This window comes from Pristis pectinata, chromosome 12 (genome assembly GCF_009764475.1).
Source record: "Pristis pectinata isolate sPriPec2 chromosome 12, sPriPec2.1.pri, whole genome shotgun sequence".
Lineage (NCBI taxonomy): Eukaryota > Metazoa > Chordata > Chondrichthyes > Rhinopristiformes > Pristidae > Pristis > Pristis pectinata.
This window is the reverse complement of record NC_067416.1, coordinates 38,179,935-38,205,214: the sequence shown is the minus strand read 5'-3', so window position 1 is coordinate 38,205,214 and position 25,280 is coordinate 38,179,935. Positions and strand designations below refer to the sequence as shown.

Sequence of the window (25,280 nt, the reverse complement as noted above, 5' to 3'; positions counted from 1 at the left end):
CTTTCTCTGGGGTCAACAGCTGACAAGCCTTGGGAGAATAAGTGCCTTTGCAAAACATAAAAAAAAAGACAAAAATTAATGCTTAACATTCCTCTTTCTTTCAGAGTGGCTTTACCCCGCTTCATATAGCTGCTCATTATGGGAATATAAACGTAGCAACTTTGTTGCTGAATCGTGGTGCTGCTGTAGATTTCACAGCCAGGGTAAGATTCTGGATTGTGATTTAACTTCTGTTAGATTTGACTTCTATATATTTCTCCTATACTTTCTTAATATGAAAATTATGTTTATAATAACTTAAATTTTAATTGCTTGTGACATAAAAGACCTTTTCTTTAAAAAGGCATTACTCATACCATTTTTTAAAATTTATATTAAAAACTGTTGCATTGTTCAAGGTTATCTGACCAACAACCTTTGTACTGAGTAACCATCCAGTTGCAAGAAAGATTCAGAAATTTACTCTTCCAACTGATCTGACAAAATTTGAATGGGAATTATTGGCATAACAATTAAGAACAGGAAATGATGAAAGCAGAGCCTGGCAAAGAAAAATATATGTCTTATTCAAAAACAACGTATACCATAGGTATGTGTCCTATTCAAAAACAAAGAAGATAGCATTCTGTGACAAATTTGAGGCATATCTTATGGTAAATATAACATGCTTAGAGGTCAATATCCCCATTTGTATGTATCCCCATTGTATGTACAGTGATAGTGATCTAATTTCTTTTTTCGTTCACTCACAAGATGTGGGCATCACTGATTAGGCGAGGATTTATTTCCCATCCCAATTTGCCTCCGAATAGCCTAATAAGCTACTTCAGAGTGAGTGCAGTTGAGAGTTAACCATGTTGCAGTGAGTTTGCGAGTTTCAGGGTTCTAGGAGGGAGGAAGGGAATCACAAGTTGGAACACCAGGTAAGGATGATGGGTTTCCTTTCCTTGGAATGGCATTAGTGAATGGGTTTTACAACAGTCCAATAGCTTCATGCCAACCATGACTGAATGTGGCTTTCTATCCCATAATACTTCATTTAAATTTATAGTTTAAAATTAATATTTAAATTTAAATTCCCCAGCTGCCATGGTGGAATTTGAACTCCAAATCAATAGTTCAGGCTTTTGGATACCAGTACTACTGTAGCCTCCAGCAGTTCATATGCAGAATTTTACATCATACAGGGATGGTCACGTTTCTGCAAAACACATAGTGCGCAAGTTTGATGTGCATTCAATTTCCACAGAAGAAACTGCAACAGACCTACCAGCAGTGACGCTTTAATGGAAGTGTATTCTGTAAGTTGATTGGACAGCAGCAGCGCAGTAGATTCAATCATAATTTTCCAGTTGAAAGAGCACTAATAAATTAGCTTCCTCTTTGGGAAGTGAGAGGTGGGATGGTCACATGTAGGCCGGACCAGGTAAGGATGGTGAATTTCTTCCCTGGAAGGACATTGGTGAGCCAGATGGATCTTGTAGTCGTCTGATTACTTCGCACTAAGCATAAAAGCCAGGTTTATCATCCTTATGATCTTTGGGGTCATAATCTGTATATGTTTGAGTCAGTCAGGACAGATTCACAGATGTGCACATACATCACCCTGACCTCTCAGGTCAGGCAATACATAGAACAGCAGTACAGGCCTTCAGTTATTACCACTACTGCTAAATAATGGGTGGCAGTGAGACTGCCTGGATGAGGGAATCTGATAAATAATGATTTAACACAAAAGGAGCCATGAATCCATATTCCCAGGGTATGGCAGATGTTGAATTTATCATTGGTTTCCAATGCTCAGTTACCCCTGAAAGATTGACATTGGGGGTAACAATTCCATGGTCAAATGTACAATACCATTGCTTTTTTTCAAACTTTAAAAAAAAATCTTTTCAAATGGTGAGATTTGAACTTAAATTCACTGGACTGTAATCTCCGGAATGGCTGGGAAGTGAAATGGGCCAAGTTCAGCCCAGCAGTGCAGCAGTGTGCCACTGAATTGTTCCACATGTGACCACTACTGTTCAGTGACCAGCTACTTGCCACTAAGGGAGATTTGGAACAAGTATCAGCCCAAGACACCAAATACTATGTAGTGAACTTGATGGACACAGCTAGTGGCCTGGAGTTGTTTGCTTCACTTCCTCTTGGCTGCAACCTGTACTTAGCTCTGAGGTCAAGGGAACTGTGGAGGAAACAAAAAAGAACTTCAAATAAAGAGCACTGTTATCATTTATTTCTCATCAGTCCTTTTTCTAATAGCCTTCCACAGGGCACAAGCTCCCCCCCCCCCCCCCCCCCCCCCCCAGCGGTAAGCCTCAGCATTAGTTATAGAGTCATGGAGCAATACAGCACAGATACAGGCCCTTCGGCCCAACCGGTCCATGCTGACCACATTGTCCACCCAGCTAGTCCCACTTTCCTGTGTTCAGCCCATATCCCTCCAAGCCCCACCCCTCCATGTACCTGTCCAAATGCTTCTTAAATAATACTATTGTGCCTGCCTCAACCACTTCTTCTGGCAGTCCATTCCATATCCTCACCACCGTCTGCGTGGAAAAAGTTGCCCCTCAGGTCCCTTTTAAATCTTACCCCTCTCACCCTAAATCTATGCCCTCTAGTTTTGGATTCACCTACCCTGGGGAAAAGATTGCTACCATCCACCTTATCTATGCCTCTCATAATTTTAAACACTTCTATAAGGTCACCCCCCCATTCTCCTACGTTCCAAGGAAAAAAGATCTTGCCTGGCCAACCTCTCCCTATAACTCTGGCCCTCTAGTCCTGGCAACATCCTCGTAAATCTTTTCTGCACTCTTTCCAGTTTAACCACACCTTTCCTATAAAAAGGTGACCAAAACACAGTACTCCAAGTGCAGCCTCACCAACGACGTACAACTGCAACATAATGTCCCAACACCTATACTCAATGCCCTGACTAATGAAGGCCAGCATGCTAAACGCCTTTTTTCACCACCGTCTACCTGTGATGCCACTTTCAATGAACTATGGACTTGTACTCCTAGGTCCCTCTGTTCCATTCCACTCCCTAGTGCCCTACCATTCATAGTATAAGTCCTACGCTGGTTTGACTTTCCAAAGTGCATCACTTGACATGTATCTGTGTTGAAATCCATTTTCCACTCCTCGGCCCACTTCCCTAATTGATCAACATCCCCCTATAATCCATGATAACCTTCTTCATTATCAACAACACCTGATTTTGTGTCATCCACAAACTTATTGATCAAGTTTTGTGTGATTGTATCCAAATTCTTTATATAAATAACGAATAACAAGGGTTCTAACACCAACCCCTGCAGCACACCACGTCACTGGCCTCCATTCCAAGAAACAACCTTCAACCACCTCCCTCTGCTTCCTACCTCCGAGCCAATTTTGAATCCACCTAACTAGCTCTCCCTGGATTCCATGGGACCTTCCAGACCTGCCTACCATGTGGGACCCTGTCGAAGGCCTTGCTAAGGTCCAAATGGACAACATCCACTGCCCTACCCTCATCTACCCTTTTGGTTACCTGTTCAAAAAAAAAGATTCATCGGACATGACTTCCCACACACGAAGCCATGCTGACTCCTCCCAATCAGAATTTGTCTATCCAAATGCTGGTAGATCCTGTCCCTCAAAATTCCCTCTCGTAACTTCCCCACCACTGATGTCAGGCTGACCGGCCTGTAGTTCCCTGGCTTGTCCTTGCTACCCTTCTTAAACAATGGAATGAAATTAGCCACCTTCCAGTCTTCGGGAACTTCACCAGTGGCTAACGATGAAGCAAATATCTCCACAAGGGCCTCTGCGATTTCTTCTCTAGCCTCCCACAAAGTCCGAGGGTGCGCTCGGTCAGGCCCTGGGTATTTATCCACCTTAATGCGCTGTAAGGCTACAAGTACCTCCTTCCTGGTAATATGAATGTTCTCCAAAACATCTCCACTTGTTTCCCTTATCTCTTGAGCAACCATGATTTTCTCCTCAGTAAACAACGAGGAGAAATGGTCATTAAAAATCCCACCCATCTCCTGTGGTTTGAGACATAGGCAGTGTCTCTCCCTAGCCACCCCTTTACTTTTAGTACATCTATAGAACCCCTTGCGAATTTCCTTAACTTAACCTTACCTGTCAGATTCATTTCATACCCTCTCTTTGCCCTCCTGATTTCCCTCTTTAGTGTATTCTTAAACTTTTTATAGTCATCAAGGGATTCACTTGTCCCCGACCTCCTAAACCCGTTGTATGCTTCCTTCTTCTTAACCAGAGCCTCAATATCTCTCGTCAGCCAGAGTTCCCTAAACTTGTCAGGTTCTGCAAGGACATTCTGCTGTTAGATTTTCATTGTCCTTAAGTACTTGCCTCCACTGGCAACTCCTGTCACCTGGAAAATCTACTAAGTGAATTGTTACCTGTGTTGGTACCAGGATCCCAAATTCTATGCTTAGGTTTTGATTTTGTTTTTACATTATTCCATGAAACTATCAAGATGTGATAGCCAAGAAGGTTTCAAAGGAATGTAAGCAGCAGACCATTGACAAGTTTGTATTTAACTGGGAGAACAAATTATAGACTGCTCTGGTCTGACTTGAACAGAGAGTGTTCAGTGGGTGACCTGAAACAGTACAGGAGCTACTACAATTGGCCTCTGTACTCTGGAGCTGGGGAATGGAAAAATTGGTTTGGATTCCCCAATCAAAATCCATGAAAACCCACAGTATTCAGATCTAAAAGGGTCACATGTGGATAGCTTACTGAGCCTTACAATTAAAAGTTTGACAGAAGCAATTATCACTGACTAAAGATATAAGGAGACCCCTGATGGTCAGCAAACCATAGTCCAACATGCAAACCACTGCTGTCAGGGGGGACGAAGGCGGATGGAGGATTAAATTATGAGGGATTAGAGCAAGCTAACATTCCTTTGAGTATTGAAGATTTTGAGTTTAGGATAATTGAAGGGTTTGACACAGAACTTGGGAGAAACTTATTCCTCTGTCAGGGGAGTCCAGTACAAAGGGACATGAAGATGAACGTTATTAGCTGTTCAGGGTTTCGGCTGCCTGCAACCGTTGGGATTAAATGAGTTAAAATTTATTACGATTATAGGAATATGGAGCCAATCCACGTAAATGAAGTTAAGATGCTGATCAGCCATGTTCTAACTAAATGGTGGAGCAGGCTTAAGTGGTATTCTAATGATCTAACATTCCCAGTAAATTGATGGGGGTGATTTGAACAGACTGATAATCAGTTTAGCCAAGTGAAAACATGATGGTCATTGGAGTAAGGGGAGAGAAGTGGGGAGAAAGACAGCTTCTAGCAAAACAGGTTCATGAAGAACTGGAAGAAAATGCATCCAGATGCCTAATGTTTGTGTTTACCAGCTTTCCAAGCCCTGATATCCTGGCATGGCAAAGTAGGTATGAAAATAGGGTGTTGAGATTACCAGAAAAAACTTGGGCAGACCACACACTGTCCACTGCTGTCTGTTTCTCCATTGAACCAGGAGCCAGTTTTTGACATCCGGGTCTGCAACACTCTGGTTGACATCATTATAGTGGGAACAAATTTTGGTTTGATTTCTCACTATAAATAGGTAATGGCAATTATTTCATAATATTCCAGGAAATCAGACCAGTTGATAAGAAACTATAACACCTGACTCAGATTTTGGTGGCTAAAATAAAGACAAACTGCTCCATAGTTTTGTTAAAAAGCGTTTAAATTCTGAACAGACAAAACGCTATAAAACAACGTGAAGCGTGTGGAGGGTTGCGAGTTTGTGCCCACAGTCAGCCCATTACACGTACAGGTCAGAGTAATTGAAAATTGGTCTTCTTCCCAGAATGACATAACTCCGCTGCATGTGGCCTCAAAGAGAGGGAATGCCAACATGGTCAAGTTGCTGCTGGACCGAGGATCTCAAATTGAAGCCAAAACCAGGGTAAGCCTGCAGCTCCAAAAGGCAATTTCTGTCACATTAATAGTGCACTTTAAAAAGGGAACAAAAGCAAGCCAGCTGTGAGTGCACAAGAAATATATTCAATGATGTGCCTATTTTCTTGATGTATCATTAATGTTTGCAGTTGGTCCTAATGACCACTCATGGGATATACATCCTAATAGTTCCATTGACTGATCACTTGTTTGTGCCAATGATTAATCCCATTGAATAGTCACGGGTCTTTGCCGTAGTAAGTTCCATACAGTGATCAACCGGTTTGCATCAGTGGTTAGTCCATCAATAGATCTGTGCCATCTATTAGAATCATTGTTTTATCTGTGACTATCCTACTGACTGTTCGTCATTCTGTTCGCATCCCCTTCCCGGTGGGGCTGCCACGTTCTCGGACTCTTAATTCTACCTCTCTCGGTTATTCCAGTATTGTCACTTCAGCATTTCTTTTTGCACTTCTTCAGATTGCACAACAATCTGTGCACAATTCTGTTGTCTTGCACTCGTAACTGTATTTATCGTTGTATTTATTATTACCATGTATACTGTTCACTCTGCGAGCTTCACCCAAGCAAGGAATTTCATTGTACCTTGGTGTATATGACAATAAACTAATTAATCCTGGTAACTGATTACCGGTTTGTGCCAACAATTAATCCCAGTGAGTGATCACTTGATTATGTCTCAGTTAATCACAGTGATTGATCACTGGTGTGTGCCAACAGTGATACCCATTGAATGATCTCAGGCTGTGCTGATGGTTAGACCATCAATTGATGACCTGTCTGAGCTGGCAGCTGATTGCAGGTCTGTGCATGCTGCTTGTCCCATTATGCCGATGGTTAGTTCCATTGACTGTTCCCTGGTCTGTGCTGAACGAGCACCAGTCTTTGCTAGTGGTTAGTCCCAGTGAGTGGTAACCAGTCTAGGCTCAGTTGGTTAGACCAAGTGAGAGATCACCAGTTACTGATTATTGGTCTGTCAAATATGCAGTCTTTTAGACATGATTTTAAGCTGGTGTCTCACACAGATGGACATCCATGATTCCATGGCACCATTCAAAGTAAAGAAGGGGACTTCTCCTTGGTGTCCTGGCCAGTAGTTTTTCCCTTATCTAACTTCACAAAAATAGATCTCTGGTCATTATCCCAATATTGTTTGTGAGTCTTGCTGTGCACAAGTTACCTGTCACATTTCTTACACCTGCAGTAGTTCATAGTTTGTTTTCTGAATCCATGAAGATGGCTATGTACACTCAAAGCTGTTCTTTCTTCTCTGTTTCTTGCAACATTTTTTGATTGATGAGACGTGGACTAACCCTTTGAGTAATTCTCATGTCAACCTTTACAGCAAGCACCTCATGAAAGACGCATTTCAGAAATAGTGACCCTGTTATTCGACAGTTAGCTTGCCCTGCGTATTGACAATCAAAAATTCCTTTGGTATCTCCCTGCACATCAGGATCTATGGACACAGTAAAACACGTGTTTGCTTATTGAATGTCAGCTTCTTGTGGGATCCATGGGAATAAGAACTATAGGGCTAACAAAATAGAATCAGGCTCTTTATCCTGAATAGCTTCAGCCACTTTAGCCCTTGACGCAGATGGTTGTGACTTTGCACAATTGAGATTGACATTTCAGTGCATTAGTGAGGAAGTGCTGCAATGCTTTAGGTACCATTTCTCCAGCATGATGATAAACTGAGGTGTTATCTGCCCAGTGAATTGTGGACAAGTTAATTTGGGGTATATTTTCTTTGGAGAGTGGAGCTGTTCTCTTTGGAACACTGACCAATATTTATCACTCAACCAACAACTTCAAAAGTAGATTAAATGTTTATTTATCTCATTATTTTAAGATGGAAGGTTTAGAGGGAAGTTGAAGATTTTTTTTATTCAATGAGTGCTAGAGGTATGAAACGAACAGCCTAATTACATACAATCTTTGTTAATAACTTGCATGAAAGGAGCAAGTGTATTTCATTCAAATTTGCTGATGATTTAAAGATAGGTGGGTTAGCAAGGAGAACATGAAGAGCCTACAAAGGGATATGGATAGGTTAAGTGAATGGGCAAGAAATTGGCAGATGGAATAAAGTGTGAGAAAATGTGAAGTGATGCACTTTGAAAGGAAGAATGGAAAACACAAGTTATTACTTAAATGAAGCAAGACAACAAAATGTTGTGGTACAAAAGGATCTGGAGGTCCTAGTGCATGAAATACAAAGATTGGCGTGTAGGTTCAGCAAGTAATGAGGAAGGTGAAAAGAATGCAGGCCTTTATGTAGTATGGAGTAGAAAAGTAGGGAGCTTTTGATGCAGCTTCACAGGGCACTGTTGAGACCACATCTAGAATACTACATACGGTGTTGGTCTCCATATTTAAAGAAGAATATACTTGCATTAGAGGCAGTGCAGAGAAGGTACAAAAGGTTGATTCCAAAGATGAAGGGGTCGACATACAAAGAGAGGCTGAGCAGGTTCGGCCAGTACTTACTGGAATTGCAAGAATGAGTGGTGATCTTATTTAAACCTGTAAAGTACTTGGGGGATTGGCAGGGTGGAAACTGAGGATGTTTTCCCTTGGCAGTATCTAATGCTAGAGGACATAAGGTGTTGACGCTTTCAGACAAAGGTGAGGAGGAATTTCTTCTCCTGTCATGACTGTTCGCAATCATTTACCCCTTAGTCCTGGAATAGATTCAAGGTGGAGATTGACAGGTGTCTGAACTAGAAGGGAGTGGGAATGGTCTAAGGAGAGTTAAGAATAGATCAACAATGAATGCTGAGCAGGACCAAGGGGCCAAACAGTTTGTTCCATCTCCTGTTTCTTATGTATCTTGTATTAAAATGATGCTGGAGGCAGAACATTTTTAAAATCAGTTAATATGTACTTGGAGAAGCATTTGTAGTGGGACTTTGCTGTGGGATGAGGCTGAAATGCTCATCACCTGACACAACACAGGCCAGGTGATGTCTTTCTAGGCTGTAAGCTTAAATGGGCCTGATTGCACTGACAGCAGGCCGTGGTTCCACACCGAAGTACTGTCTAAGGCATAGTGTGCACACCAGTGCATTCTGAGCTTCCACACCTGCACAGTACAGCGCAGGACCATGGAATACAGCAGAGACCACTTTATGGGGTATCTAACCTCCTGCTGAACCTTTGACTCACTATCAAGACCAGAGGCGTTCCATTGGCATGTTGCATTAAAGAGTCAGATGCACTTTGTCTCTGGCCCCTCAGCTTTCCCTGAGCCAGAGCTTGGCACATCTAGTACGGCAACAATTATTTTAAATGGAGTTGCTCATGTTCACTGCAAAAGTAAATGAATGTTATCTGGTTTCAAAATAATCTATTATTTTTGAATTAAAAAGCTATTAATATTTTAAAATTCTTTAAAGCTTTTACATGTTCTTCCAGCCTAGTTTCCACTCACAGATGGCACTACCTCACAGGATAGCTGCAGCAAGGCCTTAGACATTGGAAGCCACACAGCTGCTGAAGATAAGTTTGACTGTGGACATCCCACAAGACCTGAATGCCAAGGCAGGGTCATACACAATGTAATCCATTGTGTCTATGATTCCTCGCTGTTTGTGGGATCTTGTTTTGAGACCATTGCCACATTCCAGAGTTGCTCGACTTAACCTCTAATTATTAACATTATTAATAATTATTAACTACATGATTACTTATTATGTTCACCTAAAAGTACTATGTTGAGAAATTGCAATCATTTTTGAATCACTGGTGATCAGTGGACAATGCATTGTGTTGAAGAGTGGTTATTGTGATAGAGATGATGCTGTAAGCAGATTTTACTACGATGCGTTGTTACAAAATTTGTCAATAACACTATAATTTCTTTCCTAGGATGGCTTGACCCCTCTTCACTGTGCAGCAAGGAGTGGGCATGAACAGGTGGTAGAGATGCTGCTTGATCGAGGAGCCCCAATCCTTTCCAAGACAAAAGTAGGTCATTCTTCATTTGAAAGAATTTTAATAGTTTTTAATAATTCATCCGAAATAGCTTAAAGATACACCTTAAAACACATGCTTTTGTTAATATGGTGTTGGGTGAAAGCATTGGCCGCATTACTGAGATCAGTCAGGGAAATCCAGAAACTTTCTTGTTGCCTGGTTGAAAAATTTACAAGTGATAGCCCAGTAAACATAGCGCAATTGACCAGGATCCTGTACTCTTTATAACGTCACAGGTACAAGGCATAATGTTGTTCAGTAGACCAACAGTTTGATTTTAAAAGGAATGTTGGTATTTGAACAAAAATCAAACTGCTCGAGGAACTCAGCGGGTCAGGCAGCATCTGTGGAGGGAAATGGACAGTTGATGTTTCCGACTGAGACCCTTCATCTGGGCTGAAATAGTAGAGAGGAAACGGCCAGTGTATATAGAGGTGGGGGAACGGGTGGAGCAAGAACAGGGAAACGATAAGTGGACCCAGGTTAGGTGCGGTGCTGGGCAGATGGAGGAGGGAAGAGTGGAAATAGTGACAGACGTTGGGAGGTGATCAGTGGAGGTAACAAAGAGCTACAGATGATGGAATCTGATAGGAAAGGAAGGTGGAGAAGGAGCCAAATAAGAGAGGTGGGGAGGGCAGTTGGGAACAGTGGGGGAGGGGATTCAGTGGGAGGGGTGTGTGGAGGAGGGGAAAGAAACAGGGTGAAGGGGGGGGGCAGGGTTGGCTGTAGGAGGAATGAAAAACACTATGATGCTTCTGTGGAGAAAAGCAGGCGGTCAACGTTTCGGGTCAGGACCCTTCTTCAGGACGGAAGATGGGAAAAAGGGGAAGCCCAACATATTGGCGGGGGTGGCGGGGGGGGGGGGTGGTGATAGACAGGTGGAGGGGGAGGAGGGAAGAGAAGATCCACCCGGGGATGGGACAGAGATGAGGAGAGAAAGGAAAAAAAAAAGGGTAGAAAAATGAGAGAGAGGCTGGGAAAGGGAAGAAGAGAAGAAGCACGGTGGGGGGGAGCGGGGTTTGAAGGGGGGGGCTTCCCCTTTTCATATCTTCAGTCCTGAGAAGGGCCCTGACCCAAAACATTGACCGCCTGCTTTTCTCCAAGGATGCTGCCTGGCCTGCTGAGTTCCTCCAGCATCATCAAGTCTCTTTATCTTGATTCTGGCATCTGCAGTCCTTTGTTTCTCTTGGGTGTAGGGCAACTGGGTAGATCATGAGGAGAGAGAAAAAGGACGGGGGGGGGGGGGGGGGGGGGGAGCAGGTTACCTGAAATTGGAGAGTTCAGTGTTCTTGCTGTCGGGTTGTTGACTACCCACGTGGAGTATGAGGTGCTGTTCCTCTAGTTTGCCTTTGGATTCACCCTGGCAGTGAAGGGCAGACAGGCCGGTGTGGGAATGGTGAGGGGAGTCAAAATAGCTGGCAACTGGGAATTCCAGACGGTTCTTGGCAGACGGAGCACAGGTCCTCGGCGAAGTGGCCGCCTTGCCTGTGCTCGTTCTCACTGATGTATGGGAAACCACCTTGAGAGCACTGAATGCAATAATGGTTGGAGGAGGTCCATGTGAATCTCTGCCTCACCTGGAAGGGCTGTTTAGGTCTCTGGATGGTGGTGAGGGAGGCGGTGTGGGGACAGGTGTTTGACAGTTGTTGGGGAAAGTGCTTGGGGAGGGGGAGGGATGGGTGGATAGGGATCAGCAGTCCAGGGAGTCACAGGGGGCTTAGTCCCTGTGGGGAGGGGGAAGATGTGGCTGGTGGTGGGATCTTGTTGTAACTGGCAGGAATGTCGAAGAATGACGTGCTGGATGCACGGGCTGGTGGGATGAAAGGTGAGGACCAAGGGAACTCTATCCCTGTTCTGTCTGGGGGCAGGTGGGGTGAGGTGATATTTGAAAATGTTTCCATTTAACTAAAAGAATGGCAGTTTGATTTTGGAATTAGGCCAATGCTCATATATATTTTCAGTTTGAAAGGGAAGGCTTTGTCATATCTCTTAGGGTTATTGACAGTTGTCGTTCTAACCTGTGCCATCAGCTGATGACACTGTAAACAACCATAGGAAGTGGGAAGAAAATTCTGAGAGATCCTGCTTCCTATTAAGATGAAGGCTCTACCTGCTGAGTCTGTGTGAGCCTGTTCCCGTGAGTAGGTTAACTCAAGGTGACTCACTCAGTAGGATAATAACCTGCTGACAATACTCAGACTTGCAAATGGGGGTAGTAACAGTTGTTGCAAATCCCAGCATAATGCCACCACCTCCAGGAGAGCATGAGAGAGAACAGGCAAGAAAATTAGAGAGTGAACCAGATAATAGAAGGGTTGCCTATCCTTTTTGGTTTGTTATGTCTGGGTTCCGTTTCTTTGGCCATTTTAATTGCTCCTGCTTTGCTGTGGCTCTTGGATTTCTGTGAAGTGAGGATATATGTCTTCTGCATATTGACGCTCGTATTGTATAAAACTCAGTGTGAGGCCAGAGGATCACATTTCCTCTCAGTATCAGGAAAAATGTCATGCTGAATTCACTTAGAGAACTTGTCTTTTAATCTGCAGCTGGACTTTGTGCCATTTTCTAAATTCTTGGTAAAGATTTTAACTTACTCAGGTTACTCTTATTTCAAGTGACCTGGCTGTCTTTTTTTAAATATCATTGAGTTACTTTCACATTTGTTTTTTTGCATCCTGATTTGGAATTGTTGGGAACGGTCATTGCAAATTCTGAATAAATGTTGACATTTCAGCACGTGATCCCTGGGTCTTTTATAAATAATTAAAATGTGGGTCTCAAGCAAGAAGCGGTTCGGGTGAGTATTATAGCTGGTAATCACATGAGAGTTAGAGGAATAGAAGGTTATGCTGCTCTCGTGGTAACGGTGGCCCATTAACATTGCATTAAATCTTTTGGGCCAAAAAAGCCTGATTCTGTTGTTGGTGGAATGTAATAAACCAATCGTGAGCAAGTGGCTCTCTGTTCATTCACGGTGTATTTGTGCCCTGTCAGAATGGCCTGTCCCCTCTGCACATGGCGACGCAGGGAGATCACCTGAATTCCGTGAAGCTGCTGCTTCAACATGACGTGCCTGTGGATGACGTGACCAATGACTACCTGACAGCACTGCATGTTGCTGCTCACTGTGGGCATTACAAAGTTGCCAAGGTGCTGCTGGAAAAGAAAGCAAACCCAAATGCCAAAGCACTGGTGAGTACTGAGTGCAATTGACTCCCAAAATCCTACCTACCCTTGCCCACCACCACCCCCCCCCCCAACTAATGATACAGCTAAGAGGTTTCGTCAGTATTTCAAAAAACATTGCCACAGACTCCATCCTGCCTCTACGGATCTTTTGAAAGAGTCATCTAATTAGTCCCATTCTCTACTTTTTTTTTGCAATTGTTCATTTTTTTATTAATAAGCCTTCTGAGTTTGAATCTTCTTCCACTGATCTCTAATCCTATCCAGTAAGCCATCTTGTAATAAATAGAATCTGTGCATGCAGTGAGGACAGCTAGTGGCAATTAGTGTGTATCATACCAACTTCCCCAATTAATAGAAGCAACAGTTGATGACTAACCTTTATAAGTTTATTGCCTTTTGTCCAAAAATCATCAGGTGCAGAGTCACAAGGGTCCTTTGTTTTTGATATCACTAGATGAAGTGGGGACTAGACAGAGTTTCTAAAGACCTTGCAGGTTAAGCATCTTAAGTTGCTTCAAGGAAACATTACAGATCATTGACTAGACTCTAAAATTATTCCAATATGAAGACTTTTCATTACTTAAGAGTGAGGCATGAAAAAAGACAAATCCTGCAATAGTTCACAATTGTGACAATGTCAGTAATTGTGACAAGCTCTCTACAAGAAATCCCAATCAATAAACAACAAGCCTTTAATATTAAAACAGATCTAAATAGTTTGTTGTAGTTTTATAGACTGAAATCAAATCCCACGTAGTTCCACGTTTGAGCCCAACAAATGTGAACATTCTATTAGAAAAATTAAAAAAAATATTTGGCACAAATAATGATCCTTTTAAGTCAGCTTTAGTGGATGGGGCTTTCTATATAATGCTAAAGTGTCAGTTTTCCCTGTGCTGCTGCTCAGATTTCTAAACAAATAAAAGAAGGGACGGGCACAGCCTGAGAAGCAGGAAAGGAATGGATAGGTAAATGATACCTTTAGGAATAGAGAAAGAATCAATATCACTGCGCAAGAGGGGCAAGAGTGCTCGCGTATCAGTTACCACGGATACCGGGAGAAACTGAATGCATGAAATTAAGTGACCAGGGGTGAACGGAGTTTTGTAGGTATGTATAAGGGTAAAGAAAAGAATCAGAAAGACTATACAATTCCAAAAAATGTCCCAGTCATTTGAATGTTTAATGATTTCTTTTGAGTTCTGTTTACGACTTCAGTTTTCTTTGCTTCTCCACTGGCAGCCAATGCCTTCAGTTGCTGAACTGGAATTCCTTCCCTAAACTTTTCTGCTGTTCTCCTTCACTCCCTTCCTTAAAGATGCCAGTGAAAGCCTGGCTCTTTGGTTGTGTTTTTGTTAACCGTCTTTTGCTTGTCATGAAATCGTGCTCGATAATGTTTCTGTAAAATGACTTGGGATGTTTTGCTAAGTTAAAAATGCATAATAAATGACAGTTGTTATTTATAATGCTGTGAGACATAGGCCAGTACACCAATGTAAATCCCTTCATTCCTCAAAGTTTTCTTATTTCTTATGTTACACTCTGGTGCAGTCAAAACTAGCAGCAGGAAAATTAAGCATTTGATGAAAGAGGAAAAGACTATTTTGATATGGTCAACTGCAAAGTAGTGAATGCAAAGTACTGAATGATTAATGAATCTTGAATCTGTTGTAGAATGGTTTCACCCCGCTTCATATCGCATGTAAGAAAAACAGGATTAAAGTAATGGATCTGTTGTTGAAGTATGGAGCATCAATTCAGGCAGTTACTGAGGTAACACCAACACATTTAAATGTGTGATGGGTATTGATGCGTGCGTGTTTTATACGCATGTTTGTTGCTGTTTTATATATTGATGTGCTTTTTGCATCGCTATTTTTGAATACTGATTTATGTAGGCATTTCCATGTATTGATGTGGTTGGCTTTTGATCGTTTTGTAAGCACTTTGTGTGTTGATGAGATTATGCATGTACTGTACATTTGTGTATTAATGTGCATGTACATATAACATTTTATTTCTGTGGTACATCTGTAAATTGTGCATGAGCATTTTTGAGAGTTGTTCTGGTATGTTTATAGATTCATTGTGTGTATACATGTTTTTATTGATTGTACATGTGCTTATGATGTGTATTGATGCAGTTACGCATTGTATTTTTGTGCAAGGCTTAAATTGTGCATTGTTATTTTTGTATTGATCACATCTTTATGTATTGATGTAATTTCGCAATTATATATTAGTGTGATTGTGCATTGATATGATTGCCAGTCTGCATGTGTACATATGAGTGTGCATTTTATACATTGTGTACTGATACTGATTTTGTGGATCTTTGGGTGCATATGTACTAATCCTTTTTCATGTATAATTATGTGTGCCTGTGCATGAATGTGTTTATTTTTGTGCTTTAATAATTTTGTGAATGCTCTGTGTGTTTTATTCATTTGTACTGTTTTGAAAAAGAGCATCCATGTGTTTATCTGTAGACCATGGCTACCCAAATTAAGCCCGACAGAACTGACCATGTGTACTGATGAAACAGTTGGCCTTAGTTTGGGTCTTGATTATATACTTGGTATTATTACATATCTCCTCTGATCTTAATCAGTGTACGTGCAACATACTATCTTACACTTTTCTGCAAACACCTCTGTGCCTGGCCGGGTTATAAGTACTTGAGTTCAGGTCAGTTCAGGCTGGCTGTGATTGGGTTAGGCTTGGGTTGGGTTTTAATTTGATACCCAAGCAGGTCTTCATGTGTTTGTGAATGTGTCAATCCACATGCCCATTGATGTATATGTGTATTACTATATATATGTGTACTAATTTTGTGTGTGATATGTTTGAGCATGTGTGCATGTGATTTTGTATGTATTGTTTGTGGTGTAGTTCTGTAAGTTCTTGCTGAGGAGCATGCTTTTTGTGATACGTGTGATCCATCTTGTTCTTTGCAGTCGGGCCTAACACCTATTCACGTTGCTGCATTCATGGGACATGCAAATATTGTGACACAGTTAATGCAACGTGGAGCATCACCAAATACAACAAATGTGGTAAGGGAGAACTTTGTCCATTGATAGAAACAGGGAAAGGCTACTTTGTAATTTATAGCTATACTTACAAAAGAAGCTTTAACTGCTGTATCGAGAGCTATGTGGGAAAATATTTTATCTTGTTATTCAAATCCAAAGGGAAATACCGCTATTGTTATTGTCTTGGTCTGTAGCGATGGATCACTAAGTGATGGATTGCTATGATTAGTCAACAACTCCATTACTGTTGTATCACAAAACACTTTGGATGGAAGGAGGTGAACTTAATGTTTCTTTTCCATCTAGCACTTGCAATGATGCAAAAACATTTTAAATAACACGTTATTCTAAAACAAGGATGGAATGTGATCAGTTGTAGTAATGAGAAAAAACTGAATTATCAGCAATGCCATTATTTGGAACTGACATTAAATTGAGTATCACTGCCTCTCATTGAGGGCATTAACTATCCTGTGTCAAAATCGCAGAGAAGAGCAGGGAAGTTATCCCTGTGGTTATGGCCAATATTTTATCTCTCAATCAGCACTTATGAAAATAGATCAGCTATTCTCACATTGCTGTTTTGTGGGAGCTTGCTGTGCACAAATTAGATGTCATGTTTCCTGCATTATGATAGTGGCTACACTGGAAACAAAATACTTCATTGGATACAGAGATTTTAGGGACATTCTGGAAGGGACACTGCTGGTGCTATATAAATGTAAGTCTTTTAAACCATTATAGATTGAAAAGTATTTCTCTTCTTTTTAGAACAAAGGAAACTTGAGAGGAGATTTAACTGAGGTATCTAAAATTATGAAAATCATATGGAGGGTGAATAGGAAGGACCATTTCTCAGCAGAGATGTTAATAATTAGGAGGCAGAGATTTAAATTAATTGGTATTAAGATTAGAGGGCAGTCGACATTAAATTGTACCTGGATGAGCACTTGAGCTAAAACCTACATGAAACCAAGCTGGGAAGTGGGAGTATTCTGCATAGTTTAGTTGGGCCAATGTAGGCATGATGGATCAAAGAATTCTTCCATACTGCATATTTCAATAGTTCTGTGAAAATGTAAAGAAGGTGAGAATCCAGACTTCCTCCTCTCATTCCCACAGCTTCATTAACTGTCACCAAGGAACCATCAGATAACTCCAGGGAATTGTTTTTAATACCAATTGCATTTTGCAGATAAAATATTTTGATGCAGAAAGGTTGTCTCTTTGAAGTTCACTGATTTATTTTGCTTTAATTTAGCCCTACATCTGATTCTGTTAAACTCAGATTGAATAATTGGATTTACAAGGGAATGTATCAGAGTGCCATTTGTGGGAATTCTGATCAAGCTGAGTTCTGTATTTTATACATAGCCTGAAATACAGATTCATGGAGGTTAAAATAACTAAAACATCTTGGAAGAATTTCCCAGCATTTTTAACGTCTCGCTTGCTGAAAGCGTGGATCAGAGAATTAGGTGCAGATGCGGAATTTCTGAGTCATTGAACTTTGCTCTGCCTGTACTTTTGTGATTTGGCATTCCCTATGATGATTCAGTGGCAGAACCAGAGTAACCCAAACTTTACCTCATGGTGTTCTGAATATATTGAGTTAAATCAACCACTTGGATCACTGAAGTGCAACCTGTTAAACTGAGGTCCCATTACCTCTCAAAATAAATATAAAAAATCCCATAGCACTATTTAGGGAAGGAGATCTCTCTTGACCGACATTTGTCTATTTACTAGTACCAAAGACAGAAGATCTGGCCAAAGGTCTCTTTGCTGCACTTGGGACCTTCCTGTATGTCAACTGGTTACCTACAAGACTTAAGAAATACTCCATCGCATAATGGTTTGGGGCATACTGAACTTCTGATATGCCCTATGTGGGTGCATTTATTTTTCATCAGAGTTTTGCACAGAGTATTTTTCCAGTGCAACTGCAGGACTCCATTTTGTGCATCAATAACCAAATTAAAACATTTCATTAACATTAATATTTTTCTCATGTTGAATTCATAACACCTTTATCCTGACAACACTGCTGTCAGCTGCTATTATGAATGACCTTCTTCCCAGAATGTATTTATGGATTGTTACCTCCACTCTGCAAAAAGGAATCTGCAATAGCTAGAATTACCCTCTGTGCTTCCATATTGAATATGTCTGCAGACTGCTGTTGGCTTGTGCAAAAGGTAGAGACCATGGAGTATTTTAAACAGAAAGTTTGTTGTTCAGGCTTGAAAACAACTGGGTTAAAAGTAAGCCACAGGAATTCGTGATTGCACTTTGACCAGTAACATCTGTTAATTGAGTCAGTGCGAGCGCTGGGGGAGAATGGTGTTTGGCTGGATTTTTTGTTTCATTCATTCTTGAGATCTGGATGATCTGACAAAGCAGGGATTTATAGACCCAAAAAGATGGCAATGAATCCGTTTGGTAAGGGTGCCGATCACAATTCTGTTAAGGGGTCTGACACAACAGAGTGGTTGTACAGGCCAACTTCAGAAGGTTATAGTTCACTACAGTCGTGGGGAATTGGACTTGCATGTCGACTAGGGTGAGATGTGGACAATAGTTTCCCCTCCCTGAAAGATGGGGACATCGCCACAAGCAATTGGAAGGCCAGGATGAGAAATTTAAAACTGAGGCATTGACGGACTAGGAAGACACAATGAGATGTTGCAGCTCTATAGAATTCTGGTCAGACCACACTTGGAGTATTGTGTTCAGTTCTGGTCACCTCATTATAGGAAGGATGTGGAAGCTTTAGAGAGGGTGCAGAGGAGATTTACCAGGATGCTGCCTGGATTGGAGTGCATGTCTTATGAGGATAGGTTGAGCGAGCTGGGGTTTTTCTCTTTGGAGAGAAGGAGGACGAGAGGTCTACAAGATGATAAGAGGCATAGATCGAGTGGACAGTCAGAGACTTTTTCCTACTGCGACAATGGCTAACACGAGGGGACATAGTTTTAACGTGATTGGAGGAAGGTGTAAGGGGGATGTCAGGGGCAAGTTTTTTTACACAGAGAGTGGTGGGTTAGTGGAACGCACTGTCTGCAGAGGTTGTGGGGGCAGATACATTAGGGACGCTTAAGAGACTCTTAGGTAGACACATGAATGATAGGAAAATAGGGGGCTATGTGGGAGGGAAGGGTTGAATAGATCTTAGAGCAGGATAAAATGTCAGCACAACATTGTGGGCCGAAGGACCTGTACTGTGCTGTAGTATTCTATGTTCTAAGTTGCTTTAGCAGTAGCAATATAAAAAATGCAACCCCTGCCTGTGTCCCTATTTTGTGAGACCTGGAGTTTAGAGTCATAAAGAGATACAGCATAGAAACAGGTGCTCTAGTCCACCAGGGCTGTGCTGACCATCAACCATCCATTTACACTTGTCCTACATCAATCCCATTATTTTATTCTCCCCACTTTCTTATGAACTCTTTGCCCCCTCCCAGATGCCACATGAGATGCTACAAACACGAGAAGCAATTTACTGTGGCCAATTAGCCTTCCAATCTGCATGTCTTTGGGATGTGGGACGAAACCAGAGTACCCAGAGGAAATCTACACAGTCACAGGGAAAACATTCAAACTCCACGCAGATGGCACCCGAGTTCAGGACTGAACCTGTTTCTCTGATGCTCTGAGGCAGCTGTGCCGTTTTGCTGCCAGGAGTAGATAGGTAACTGGGTGCAGAGTTCCTGCACAGTCAGGATATGGGCTGGAGAAATGGTACCTAGAAAAGGTTACTGAATGTGGGAGGGAAGTCTTGTATTCATTTCGTTTAAATCGTAAATGGCATTACATTAAGTTTGATTTATGTCCTGTATGTGCTGTGTTTCAGAGAGGAGAAACCGCACTACATATGGCTGCCAGGGCGGGGCAAGCAGATGTGGTCCGTCATCTGGTCCAGAATGGAGCTCAGGTGGAAGCCAAAGCCAAGGTAAAATCAAAATAAAATTGAGTCACTTCCTCAGCAAGGCTGGGAATTGGATTTCAGTCTAAGAGAAATCATGTGTTAAAGGAGGTGAACAAAGGCTCAGCAGAGCTCTGTGTAGCTTGTCATGTGCCATGACATTACTTTAGGCGATAATGCCCCATTAAATATATCAGTTCTCAGTGAATTTGGAGGCTTATTCGACAGGGCTCAGAACTCAGTTGCTTGTGAAGCTGACACTGTTGTTAGTGAACAACCCTCATTACACTTCCTTACTATTGACAGCAACAAGATAATGGAAGTTGACATCCAAGGAAGAATTTATAGTGATAATAATGGGATCACTTAGTACTGGATGATGTTGTATCTGGGAATATTATGAGGGAAATTTTGTATGAGCAGAAGAAGGTAATTGAGGAGGTGTGGTGTTTTCATCTCAAAAGGCCAACAACAAATTTCCATGAAGTTGGAAAATGGAACGAATAATAAATTATTGAATTAGCCTGAGAGATTACTTAGCATCAGAAAACTGGGTCTGTTCATCTCTGGGAATATGTTCCATTTTGAATGATGGAATGCAGCAGGCTATCTATAGTAGTGATTTTTCTGATGGTGCAGAACCATGTGGACTTTGTGCAGATGGAAAGGAAATCGATTAGTTTCTGAAAAGTAAAGCAATCATGCAAGTGGGCTGATAAATCTTAAATGATGCACACCAATAGAGGTTTCAGGATATACGTAGGAAGAATATCCTAATTTAGATTGACTGGTAGGATGTCACAGCCTGAATGGGTGAGGGAAGCAGATTCAGCCTTGGCTTTCAAGAAGGACTAAGGTAAGTATTTGAATACAAAAAATAGCTGAACTATTGAGAAAGCTATGGAATGTGACTAATTCGCCCTTACAAGTATAATTCTTTGACATAGAGCAAAGCACAGAACCATTAGGATGTATTAGGTGTCTTCCATTAAAAGGAATAACAACTCTAAAATTACACAGCATTGATATGAAAGATTTCTATTTTATGATGTCAATAGAAAATTAGGGAAACATCAAATTTCCCTCTGTAAAAGGGTGACAGATACTGTTTTAAAATGCTTTGACTTAAATAATACTGTTAAATGATAAATATAATCTCTATAAAGCAAATTTTCCACAGTGCCATTGGTCAGTGCTGGCATCTTGTGGACTAGTAGACATAGATTGTTGATATGCGGGGAAACCAACAATGTGGGCAAGCAGTCAAAGGGAGATTATACAAGCTGTTAATGGTGAGGCACAAATGCACCAAGCCTCCAATCAGCCTGATTACAATTAACTTAGTGAATTGACAGTGTGTTTACTGAGTTTCTGAAAGGGAAAAAGATTTGGAAATGACTGCCAACCATATGCTGAAAATATGTGGCCTTCAAGCTGTTGTTAACAATTAGACAAGTCAAGTGGGAGTACACTGATTACCAAATCAGAGGTCACACTGTCAGAATTGACTTCAAGATGGCATAGGCCAATGTGAAGGCCTTTTACTGGCAACCTTTTGAGCAATGGAATGGAAAGGCCTTGTTTTTTTAAAAAAGTGAAGCCTTTAGGGAATTATAGTTTGAAGGAAGTTTCATGGAACTTACCTACTCCCCAGAGTGAAAAACATTGAAACTGAAAAAATATGTGATCCAGGTTTTAAAATAATAAAAGGTTCCCATCATCCAGTATTCAAATTTAAGTTGGACAATGAGCATTGATGAAGGGAGATCTCACAAACCTCAAGGAAGTTTAGGGATTTTACAAGCTTTATTCCAAATTCAGAGGAAGGCTTGATACTGGGTCACCAAGTACCTTTAAATTGGAGCTGGACCAATATTTGCAGAGAAGGGAGACTAAAGATTATAGAGATGGAATCGTACAGCACAGGAGACTATTTAGTCTTCCATGATCATGCTGGCACTTTTAAAATACGTTTAAATTAGTCCTATCCTTTGCCCATGCACCTGAAAGTTTTTCCTTTTCAATTATATATTCAGCTCCCAGGTATTAACAAAAACCCTTGCTTATTTTTCCCTGAGGAGTTAAAGGTTTGTTGTTCCTTAATATAAGAGGTTAGCAGGTGGCAGGCCTGGGAGGTCCATATCAGAATAATTATACAGATTGCTAGTGGGACAGTCTAATTCCAGATTGTCCTATGTTTCTTGTCTGTAAATAACCCAAAATGATTTCCACCAGCCCTCTTCCAATGGTTTGACAGAGGGGAGCAGAATAGTAAAATTCTTCTTTTAATGTTGCAATATTCTCAATTACAGGAATAGAAAATTCAGACTTCAAAGATTACATGACTGAGTGGACCTACCTACTGATTAAACCTTCAGTGTTTAGAAAGTCTTGTGGCACTGTTCATTGGTGCAAAATAATAAGTTCCTCTCCCCACCATCCATCCATCACCTCTACAACCCCTCCAAACCCAAACCCCCAACACAAAATGGAATTTTCATGGATTGTTATTCTTTGGCAGACAGAGTTCTACTCCAAGGACATTTTTTAAAAAGCCCTCACATTTTTCTATCAGCTTCATACATGAAAGAAATACCAAATGATGCAGTCTGGTACCTGTAGAATTCCATGCAAGAAACTTCAGTTGGAATGCCATTGTTGACGAGATATAAACAGCAATACACTCACTCAGGATTCTAACAGTTCTTGGTCTGGACCTCAGATCCAGGACCTTGTGGTCCACCTCTCTGGGGATGAAAGGCAGTTTGTGTCCCTGTGCGTGTCTCATATTGTTTACCTCAGGACCAGAACTTTCGGGAGTTTCAACAGTTTTGTAGAACTTAAATCCTTTCCTAACAAGAAAAGGGACAGAGAGGCGGTGGGAAAGAAGAGCTACTGGGATAGAAATTTGTCTTTGGAGTAGGAAATTGGCAGCCCACTTTGCACTGTAATTTTTTTTGACTAAATTCATTGGCAAAGAACATACAGCAGGCTTTGTTTGATTGGCATCCATCCACCACCCTGAACATTTATTCCCTCCACCACAGTGGCTTTAGTGTGTACCATGTGCACAATGCTCTGCACAATTACTCAACTCGGCTATTCTGACAGTAACTCTCAAACCTGCAACTTTTGCCTCAAGGAGGACAAGCACTTAAAGCACATGGGAACACTACTGCTTGCATGTATGGCAGGCACAGTAGCATAGGGGTTAGCATAATGCTTTACAGTGCCAGAGACCCGGGTTCAAATCCAGCCACTGTCTGTAAGGAGTTTGTACGTTCTCCCCATGTCTGTGTGGGTTTCCTCCGGGTGCTCCGGTTTCCTCCCACATTCCAAAGACGTACAGGTTAGGAAGTTATAGGCATGCTATGTTGGCGCCGGAAGTGTAGTGACACTTGCGGGCTGCCCCCCAAAATCACTACGCAAAAGATGTATTTCATTGTGTGTTTTGATGTACATGTGACTAATAAAGATCTTATCTTATCTTATGTTCCCCTCCAAACCATCTTCACTTGGAACCATATAGTTGTTCCCTCAGTGTTGCTGGATCTAAACACTAGGGCCCCCGATACAATGATGCTATGGGAGTATCTTCATGTGCAATAAACACTGGTCTTGCCAGTTAACACCCTGCTCCTGAAAAATGAACCAATTAAAAAAAAGTGTGGAATGCTAATTCTCAGATTGTTGTCCATTTTTTCCATAACTAACACAAAAGTCCATTTTATATATTTAAATAGCACAAATTTCGGTTAGTGTAAGCTCTGCATGTAGCTGCTGTTTTGTCTGGCAGTCCTGCTTTTCCCAAAAGCTGGATAGTATTTCAAATAATGTTCTGACTTTCTTTATCATATGCAGGATGACCAGACTCCATTGCATATTGCATCTCGTTTAGGAAAGGCCGACATTGTGCAGCAGTTGCTGCAACATGGGGCATCTCCAGATGCAGCCACCACCTCTGGCTACACACCACTGCACATCTCAGCTCGGGAAGGTCATGAAGATGTGGCATCAGTACTATTGGAACAGGGGGCTTCACTCTCTGTGAATACAAAGGTATTATAGTTGAATACTAAGATGTTGCAGTTGAATGCTTGTGGTGTGGTGTTCCCACAGAGACACAGGAGACAGCAGATGCTGGAATCAGGAGCAACAATCTGCTGGAGGAACTCAGGGGGTCGAGCAGCATTTGTGGGAGAAAAGGAATTGTCGATGTTTCGGGTTGAAACCTTCATCAGGACCTGATGCAGGGTTTCAACCTGAAATGCCGACAGTTCCTTTCCTCCCACAGATGCTGCTCGACCTGTTGAGTTCCTCCAGCAGATTGTTTGTTGCTTGTGGTATTCCTAGATTGGAGACAATTGGGAAATTGAATCAGAAAGTTGTTTGAAATCGTGTTGGTTAGGAAACAGGTTGGACATAGTCTAACTCCTTCAGCTTTATATTGACAAAAGAATGTGTGCACCATAACACGAGGATGAGGCGGTGTAAGAACTGAATATTAACCTCAAGCTCCTGATAAAATTAATTTACATAATTACAAGTCTAGCATTTGTCAGGGCCATCATGCTCTGCATTAGAACATAATTATCCCTCGTTTTTTTCCTAACTCCTTGTAGTAGTCCTTGAAGTTTTTAAGCATGGTAACTGTTAAGAGTTTTATTAATACGGTTAGAGGTTGATTTATCACCTTAAATAAGCATTTTAGAAGGTTGTACATTACTCTGCCTTTGTGTCTCCTGATTTAAAATTATTCAAGGTGACTAAGAAATTGTGCTGAAATATTTCATTATCGCTTTGGTGGACACCAGTCAGTTTCTCAGTAAGTTGCATAAATCTTTGATACAAAAGGTGGCGTGTCTGCCTGTGGAAGTGAACCAGTGTGAAGAACTTCTCTGAACCGATGTAATTGGTAGAATCTCAGAATGGCCCTGTGGCCAGTTTTGTAGGGAGGTTCTGTCCTGGGCAAATTGAATGTTGAACCAGCACAAAGACCATGGATGACCCAAAAGAATATAGTTTTGAGAACAACTCATTTCAAAGCACCACTGTTTCAGCCAGCTTCTGAGTTTACATGTCTGGCATAATTGAGTAGAAACTTGCCCCCTTGTTGTACTAACCTAACATGCTTATTCGTGTTGAGAAGAATTCACATCACCATGTAGTTAATGTAA

The 25,280-nt window shown here is 41.4% G+C and overlaps 1 protein-coding gene across 1 annotated transcript in view; it reads left to right on the top strand.

Annotated features, from left to right (window-relative positions):
- The window catches only part of ank3b (ankyrin 3b), a 422,959-nt gene that overhangs the window by 259,235 nt on the left and 138,444 nt on the right, over positions 1–25,280 (top strand). The window contains exons 7-14 of the mRNA XM_052027524.1: positions 105–203; positions 5,858–5,956; positions 9,847–9,945; positions 12,949–13,146; positions 14,818–14,916; positions 16,101–16,199; positions 20,032–20,130; positions 23,965–24,162. Of these exons, the coding sequence (XP_051883484.1) occupies positions 105–203; positions 5,858–5,956; positions 9,847–9,945; positions 12,949–13,146; positions 14,818–14,916; positions 16,101–16,199; positions 20,032–20,130; positions 23,965–24,162 (990 nt within the window). The remainder of the gene's footprint in view (positions 1–104; positions 204–5,857; positions 5,957–9,846; positions 9,946–12,948; positions 13,147–14,817; positions 14,917–16,100; positions 16,200–20,031; positions 20,131–23,964; positions 24,163–25,280) is intronic.